General features: G+C 39.1%; 2 protein-coding genes across 2 annotated transcripts in view; one reads left to right on the top strand and one right to left on the bottom strand.

Moving 5' to 3' along the window:
* The window catches only part of cul4b (cullin 4B), a 10997-nt gene extending 6418 nt beyond the window's left edge, over positions 1-4579 (bottom strand). The window contains exons 1-7 of the mRNA XM_023398074.2: positions 3675-4579; positions 2343-2458; positions 2113-2216; positions 1902-1971; positions 868-941; positions 616-778; positions 326-415 (exon numbers count right to left, since the gene is read on the bottom strand). Of these exons, the coding sequence (XP_023253842.1) occupies positions 326-415; positions 616-778; positions 868-941; positions 1902-1971; positions 2113-2216; positions 2343-2458; positions 3675-4158 (1101 nt within the window). The 5' untranslated portion in view covers positions 4159-4579. The remainder of the gene's footprint in view (positions 1-325; positions 416-615; positions 779-867; positions 942-1901; positions 1972-2112; positions 2217-2342; positions 2459-3674) is intronic.
* A 692-nt stretch (positions 4580-5271) lies between these two features.
* Positions 5272-8364, top strand: mcts1 (MCTS1 re-initiation and release factor). The gene is made up of 6 exons (XM_023398114.2): positions 5272-5455; positions 6536-6688; positions 6788-6885; positions 6968-7101; positions 7932-7999; positions 8098-8364. Exons 1-6 carry the CDS (start codon positions 5445-5447, stop codon positions 8177-8179), a joined length of 546 nt encoding a protein of 181 aa, XP_023253882.1. The 5' UTR covers positions 5272-5444; the 3' UTR covers positions 8180-8364.
* Positions 8365-8827: the final 463 nt, after the last annotated feature.

Below are 8827 nucleotides of genomic sequence, written 5' to 3'. Positions count from 1 at the left end.
CCCAGAGTGAACCACTTAGACCAGACAACCAACTGAAGATATTCAGTTTATAATTATATATGACAAAGGAAGGCTTCACATCCTCAGGTTTAAGAGGCTGACACTAGAGAATAGTTGGAATTTCGATTGACGATTGATCGAATCAGAATAGTTGGTGATTCATTTTCTGCTGATCAACTGATCACGTAACTTACAAATTGTTTCAGCTCTAATCACCAGGTAGAACAAAATTGTCTATATTTGACCAGCTAGTCTCTGAAATGAGAAAAAAATTCCACTGACAAAAAACAAACTGTGCCCCGAGTATCAGGGGCAAATAAATCACCTCTCTCTCCTGCATCAGCCTCTGTCCCTCTGCAGCGTACAGGCGATTAGTTTCCTCCAAAAAGCGCTGCTCAAAGGAGTCTTGATAAATCTGGGGAAAGAACACGTTTCATTAAATCCATTTGTCAACAGGAAACTGACAGCTCATCACATCCCTGTGCAGCTGATAATCACCGACAACACAGCTGCCAAAACCACACTGTCCTTTGAAATCCATGTGATGTAGGCTTTCAAATGTACAAATTCATCACTTCATGTCTGGATCATTGTTAAGATAATAATCAAAGTTACCTGAAGGTCAGAGAGCATGCTCAGCAGGCTCCTCAGCAGACTGCGGTCTATCGCCTCTCCATTTCGCTCCCTCTCTATGAGCAGCAGAATCCCATCGATGGTTTTACTCTGGACCTTCAGATCACTGATGATGTAGAACCTGAACAGCTCCAGACCCATGTCCCTGCAGACCAGAGCAGCTTGTTCAACACCCACTTCAACAGAAATCAGCCTCATACTCTTGTACAACAGTTAACATCAGGGATCACTCACCAGATTGATGGCAGCATTGAATTTTGTAAAACATAGGTGCGGTCCAAAAACAAAAATATACTCCTAATCATGATCTGTGAAACAATGACAAACATTCAAAATGAGCAGAAAACACCACTGACATTCTTATTTAACTATTTTCTTTAACCAAGTTTAAGGGGCACTCGACCGATTTCACACGTCAACTTCAGTTTACACGTCAAAGGGAGAACTACTCAGCCTGGGACAATTGTTGTCTTCTGTGTCTCTGAAGGAGCTTTCTGAGAAAACAACCCTGATCTTGAAAATTCAGTTATTTAACAGAAAGCATGTGTTACAAATTGGGGGTGTGGAGCTGCTGATAGACCAAACTACAATCCCAAATTTCACACTGACATTAACATTTTTGTTTGGAGTTTTGGTGGTTTTTTTTGTGTCTTCAAGGGGAAGTTCTTGCATGTCAGTCCACGTCCTACATGTATTTCTCAACCTCTCGTTTCTTGATTATAACACACTGCTGGAGCTGCCCATGGCTACAGGTTGAAGAGGCGAGACACTTGACAATGTCTTTCTTTCTGTCCGTGATGGGGGTATCACTGTCTAACAGATACTGTTGCAATTATTCAACAGTTCAGGGTCCATCTTCTCTCCAGTCATTTCTACTCCCCATTAGTGTTATTGCATTGTTTGATGGGCAGTTTTTGCTGGGATATTCCCGAACGCATTGCACAACCTATCACACTGGCTCGTCAACATCAAAGATGACAGATGCTAGTGAGCTGCGTTATTGGAGGTGTAGGATCCAGCATGTTTTAACTGTACGAGGGATGAAAAGTCAGAATAACTCAGCTTCTGCTGCTATGAGTTTGATCTGTCTTTTATAACATGTCTCTCATAAATCCCCCAACTTTATGGAAGTGAAATAATAAACCGTTGGAATACCCCTTTAAACATGAAAAGTAAATAACAAACAAACTGCATGGAAGGTAACGTTATGTTAAAAGACTTTCAAGGGATATGGCAACTATCACCTGACTTAAGGTTATACAACATACCATTTGTCTGCAGTGATCCTGCCAGCACTTGTCAATTTTCTTGAGGAAAAGCACACTGTCCAGGGCATCCGTGAGAACAACGTTAAGGCAAAAGTGTGAATTCATTCAAGAGATCTGCTTTAAACAGTTTAGCAGTTGGCTAAACTAAATTAAATACCCGTGAAGATTCAGTGACTGGAGCTAGGGATGACACAGAAACTGTAAAGGATATTCTCTGAACTGATCAATCTGCGCCTTGATGTGGTCTTCACACACGGCCCTCAGCTGTTTGTAAAGTTTGGCAGATATCTTATGGGAGCACAGGTTCTCAACAGCCTGAGGGGACATAAAAGTGTAAACAAATTAGTGTTTCTATATCAGTGCAAGGTATGAACATGACTACACAGGAGCAGCTATCCAAAGTGAGCTTCCTCTGAGAAGTCAACAGGCCTGCAATCATACCTGGTAGAGCTCCTCTAGATTGTACTTGATTGAAGTGCTGTTCTGTATGGCCTCCACTGCTTCCTTGAGCTTCTGCCAGGTCTCCTGTGTGTAGTTCTCAGGCAACTTGGGCTTTTCTGCAAGAAAAAACAAGAACACAAAATGTTCTGACAACACTGTCAACTTCTGCAGGCATTGAATGTCTTACGGTGGACTTCTCTGGACCATCATGCTGTGTCACAAGTGTCAGCAGGGCTATTTAAAAACACCTGTGTGTGTTTCTATTTTAAGTACAGCTGGGTGATGTTGACAAAAAGTCAGATATGTGTATTAAGAATGGTACGAGTGTGTCTACCATGAGATGATTTAAATTCATCAATGAAATGCTGCCACACTGTTTATATATTGGCATCTATTCCTGAATGCATTAGAGCCAATCAATATGGCTTTCTTATTTATTTTTAAATAACAGTATTTTATCCGTATTGCCTACTCCTAATCTGTATGCTGTATTGTGTTATTAAGATGTAATGTCACCTGGATTTTTGGTTACTGTAAGATCATATATGACGATTAAAATGTAGTCTTTTGAAGACTGTGCTGGTCAGTTCAGATACAATTTTCAGAAATAATATTATTATGATGAACAAGTAAAGAGAATGAATGAATCACTGCCTCTATTTAACTACTTGGTAATCAATGACAATTTCCCCAAAATAACTCATCTGAATGTTTTGTGACAGCCTGTGAACGTTAGTTGTAGCCCGAGTGTAAATATGTTGTGACAGTTCAAATAGCTCAAAAATTATTGTCACATCATAGATGTGAAAATGATTGGTAAAAAAATATATGCAAGTTTGTCACTTTTGCCCCGATCATTTATGTTCTTTCTGATTTCTTCTTTTCTCTGTTTTATATCACTGTAAACTGAACATCTTTGATTTTTGAACTGGCAGTCAGACAAACTATGACATTAGGTGACAGGCATTTTTCACTATTTCCTGTCATTTGAGTGATAAAATGATTAATACAGAAAATAATCTGATTAATTGATAATGAAAATAACTGATAGTTGCAGCTCTAGCCCTTAGTAATAGATGGAGGGATTTATGATTCATTCACTCATCGAAGTACTTGATATTTTGGCACTGAATTGTATTGCAGCCTTTAGGGCCAAGAAAAGACCATCACAAATACCCTATTTCGTCTTATATAACGGTTTTACAATGCAATGCCAATTAAGGACACCTTCACAGAGCCTGGGGACTTGTTAGAAGTTGAAATTAAGTTGCATATTGTTGCCACTGATAGTTTTGGAGTTTGAATCACATCATCCAACAATGCATCTGCTACCTTTGAAGTTCTTGATGACTAGTTTCTTGGCAGCACCAGGTTTACTGTTGGAGAAGGTGCCGGAGCCTGCGGTTTTCGTCAGTCCGTTTGCATGGTGTCCCACGCCACCGGGCAGGAACACGGCTTTGCTTTTGTTATTAGAGCACGAAGCGGCGGCGGCGGCGGCGGCAGCAGCAGCAGCAGCAGCCTCCTCAGCCATTTTCACATCCAGTCCAATGAAATCCACTGAATCCTCAAACCTCAACTTCTTCTGAATGTGCAGCGGAGTGGGAGAGCAGGAGGAGGAGGAAGAAGAGGAATTCAGGGTCTTGGGAGGCGAGGGGGAGATCGTGTCAGTAGTGTCTTCCCTCTCTGAGCCGTTTATTTTCCTCTTCTTCGGAGATGTGATGTTACCGCTGTCGTTTTTGACATCAGTAGCCGCTGGTCTAGCCTCCTGGGTTGGCGGTGGTGGGGGGTTAGGGGAAGATAAACCTGTTGGAAACATGAAAAAACGGGAATACTAATTCTTAACAGCCAGTCTTCGGATCCGAAACTTCCAGGCTTGCCGGAGAGGGGACGAGTTCAGTGTCCGGGAGCTTTAATCTACCTTAACGCGGAGAGGTTTTACACGAGTCCTTTATCTAGTATAAAACAGACAATAAATTGCAAACTACACAGCTCTACTTGAACCTAGCCTGGTCTCTTTCTTGTTATTGCTGGCAGAAGAAGAAAGATGGTTGGCTATTGCTTCCTCTTTTTGCCTCTCTTGTCTAACCGCGTTGTGCAGTCGTTCAGTTAGAGCCGTTAATTAAAGCGGTCGTTAAAGAAAATTATTTACAGAAGAAATGTAGCTACTGCAAAAAATATCCTCACGTGATAGTAAAACATCCGTAAGTACACACGGGAAAAAAAATCGCTCATAAAAAGCTAGTTCGTGACCTCACCGGAAGTACTTTGTACAAAAGTACTTTTTGCACAAGCGTGTTTTTTTCATTCTTTTTTTAACCGACTACAGTGCTGTAACCGTCCTGGACACAAGATGGCGCCAGACTAACGCCATGTTTGATGATATTTTTTTCTGGTTACGAATTTGCCATACACGAATTAATGATGGAATTCCAGTTTTCAAAGTACTCAGATCGTTTAGGCTACTTTAGTACTAATACTACAATATAAAAAGCATCCCATTACAATTTAGTCCTGCACTCGGAATGTACCAACACCACAAAATAAAAAGGTATCTGCTCCATTTCAACTAAAAATACCTTTATTTATTATATTTACATATTAACTCAAGCACTAGATTGTATTATGACCTCCTCAAATTCAAAATATATTATCCGTTCACCTCGTAGAATATTTCTCAACTTTTTATTTTCTTATGTATCTTTTTATTTTTTTATTTTTTCTATTTTAATGCATCAATTTGATGTGTATGGAATATTTATTATTAGACTCATCATTGACTTGTTTAACTGTCTGAAAGATAAAAACTGAAATCTATGATGACTTTATTTTTTGTAAAGCTAAATATTTCAGGTACAGAGGTTACCTAGGTGACAGTCGAATTCAGCCTGACCTGCCGTGTAACGTCAAAAACTGTCGTGAAATGACACAACACTTACACTGCTGCTGGCCCTCCGCTGCAAAACAGGCGTGGAACTGCTCTAGCATTACTCAACAGATTATTTGTGTTTTGTAATTTGCTTGTGTTTATCATATCCGATCTGGTGCATTAAGTGCGGACAAGTTCATCACTATTGAGGAACACGGTAACGGCGACCACCGAGGATGTTTAAAAAGTAAGTTGCTGAGTATTTCCATGTTGTAGCATTAGCTAACTGCAGCTAGGTGGCTAACGCTAACTGATTAGACATCCTCTTTTTGAGCTTGATGGTTTGTATTCAGTCAGTGAGACAAGTTGACATGAATTATATTTCATGAAATCCCCTGTTATTGTTTTACAATTGGCTTGAGCCAGATCAAAAACTGGACGTTTCTGAACATGACAATACCGCCATAAATCCAAAAATCATAATTAAGTCGTGTCATCTTGAGACAAGTGGAAACATACGGGCACATCTCTCCACCCGCTAAGAGTAATTTCACTTTGAAAATTAGAATCACATAGCTACTTGCATTCATAATCACTCATTTTAATATGTACTATTAAGGTTTCAAAACTGTCTCCTCTGTCAGTGTGTATTGAAAATAAAATTCAGAACTATATTACAGTGGCGGAAGTATTCAGATCCTTTACTTAAGTAAAAGCATCAGGACCACACTGAAAACACTTGAGTAAAAGACCTGAGTTCAAAATTCTACTTGTGTGAAAACACAGAAATATAACCAGCAAAATGTACTTAAAATGTTCAGTGTAAGTACTTATTTTGCAAAAAGTGTTACATTATAGAGCCCTCAAGGTTGTGAAGGTGATATTTTGTCGTCTGAAATAAGATTAAAAACAGTACTTCAGGACTTCAAGAGCAAGATGACTTACAATTTCATCATTTCATTGATGACGTCAGGTAAATCCCAGCAGAGCTTTGCACTACAACCTGAGCAGGTCTGATCAGCCACACACCAGTGTGAGTGTGCAGGGCCTTTAATCCATAGTAATGTACAAGTACTCAAGTAAATGTACTACTTTCAACAACTGCAATATTAAGACTCTGGAATTCAGTTGAAATAGGGACTGTCTGTATAAGATTTAAATAGATCCATAATTGTTTAAAGGATTTATGTATTCATGTATCTGTTACCGTGGGAACAGTAAATAGGCAAATTAACATTAATTAAAGGCCCATTCACTATCTTTTTCCAGATCGCTCAGCTGTATCTCACATCTCTCATGGCCTCATTTTGCATATTGTTTGTTTCAGATTTGATGAGAAGGAAAATGTTTCGAACTGTATCCAGCTGAAAACATCAGTGATCAAAGGCATCAAAAATCAGCTGCTGGAACAGTTTCCTGACATTGAGTCATGGCTCAATCACATAATGCCAAAAAAGGACCCTGTCAAAATAGTGAGATGGTATGATGTGTTATTTAATTTTTCTCATCAGTATCTCATACACAGTGTCATTTTGTGTAGTGGATGTTTTGCATTTCTTTGTTTTTGTTCTTCCTCCAGCCATGAACACATTGAAATCCTGACAGTGAATGGAGAGCTGCTTTTCTTCAGACAGAGAGAAGGACCATTCTACCCAACACTCAGACTGTTGCATAAATGTAAGCTCCACTAAGGCCAACTTGCTGACTGTTGTATTTGAATTGTCTCACACTGATAAGAAACTCCTTTCTCTTTTCATAGATCCTTTCATTCTCCCACACCAGCAAGTAGACAAAGGGGCCATTAAATTTGTCTTAAGTGGAGCCAACATCATGTGTCCTGGGCTGACGTCACCAGGGGCTAAACTCTACACAGCTAAAGCTGACACAGTAGTTGTATCCTTTTATACATGATGCTGGGCAACTACCCAGGGGCCCCAAAAGCCACAAGTTCACTCCATATCATTTCTATCTACATAATTTGATTAATCACAAATTTGTTAGAACTTTGCACCACTGAAGTACAGTTTTGTCTTGTTAGATGGACGCTGTATGAAAATCTAGTTTCAAGACCTTCATTGTTTTAGTTTAGATTGTGGTTGTTTGTTGTAAACTAAAGAGTACTGTAAGGCTACAACCAACACTTACACCATCAAATGATTTAGTGTTTTAGATGTCAGAAAATAGTGAAATATGTTGATCATTATTCCCTGAAGCCCAAGCTAATGTTGTTATTATTTGTTGCTATTTGTTTGTATTGGCTTTTGTTTTCTATCCAACAGTCAAAAACCCAAAAATGATGTATGACAGAAAACTGACAAACTAGCAAATATTCATATTTGAAAAGCTGGTGCCAGTAAATTTTTTGACACTTTTGCTATAAAAAAAAAAAAAAACTTGTCGTTTAATTATCTGTCAATCAATTAATCATTCCAGCTGTAGTAGTACTGATGTGTTTCTGGGTTCATTGGGAAGTTTCTGGGCCCAAATCTCATGTCCTGAGGCCGTCGAGATGGTTAATCCAGCCATGCACGTTGAGGCTGTTTGATTTTTGCACTCTAGTAAATGTGTAAGATTGTTCTCTGCCATAAGAGTTTCTTTCTTTTCTATTTTTACAATACTGAAACATATAATCTTCCAACATATTTAAGAAATATTCTGACATCGCCAGTAGGTACATTTAAATTCAAATTACCAACAAGTTTGTCCTTAACAAGAGGACGCAGGCCATTATGGCAGAGGGAAAACAACATGCACTTTGCGTTGGTGTTATGAAGATGTCTGCAGAAAGCATGTAAGCCTTGTGTACATTTTACAGAAGAAAACATTTCCTGTCTTTGCGTCTGTCATGAAGATGCATGATCTTAATCTGTATCTGTCTTTTGCAAATAGAGAAAAAGTCAACAAGGGAATTGGAATCGAGAATGTTCACTATCTGAATGATGGATTGTGGCACATGAAGACGTATAAATGATGACATCAACACCCGCAACACCCACTGCCCAACCCCCCCACCCCGCCCGGAAAGTGTGGAGCTCTTGACGGTGAGGCATGTGCTGCCAGTCAACCGTTTACACCTGCGGACTTAGCTGCGTAACTTGCTGAAGGCTTTGAATCAGTTGCCATTATGCACAAATAAAAGAAAGATCTCGCTTTAAACATGATTGTCATCTGGTATTTAATGCCCATGTTATTGTGTTGCCTGTGATTATAGAATTTAAATCAAATGATAGATGTGACAAGAAAAGCTAATTCATTACTTCAGGCTTATCTTGATTATCAAGTTTTCATGCATTGAGTTAGTATATTCACCTGTGTCTTCAACAAAACGAAGGGTGTGAGCGTGTTTACACACTGACTGACAGGGTGGCATATTTTCAACTGGTTATTCTGCTCCTCTCTTTACTGAGTACAACTCAACAGTCTGGTTTCTGTCAAGTTAAATTGGCATTCACTCAGTTGGCAGTTTATTAGGTAACTGTATAATAGTTTATAATCTTGCCTGACAGCAGCAAAACGTTATTTTGCAGTATGTGTTAAGATATAAACAGTGGTGGAGGAAGTACTCAGATACTTAAGTAAAAGTAGAAATACCATAGTCTACAAATAGTCCATTACACAT

This window comes from Seriola lalandi, unplaced genomic scaffold (assembly GCF_002814215.2).
Source record: "Seriola lalandi dorsalis isolate HSWRI2012SDOR001 ecotype SW California unplaced genomic scaffold, Sedor1 jcf7180002054972, whole genome shotgun sequence".
NCBI classification, from domain to species: Eukaryota; Metazoa; Chordata; class Actinopteri; order Carangiformes; family Carangidae; genus Seriola; species Seriola lalandi.
Note: the sequence above shows the minus strand (reverse complement) of the source record. Positions and strands in the feature narration are given on the sequence as shown.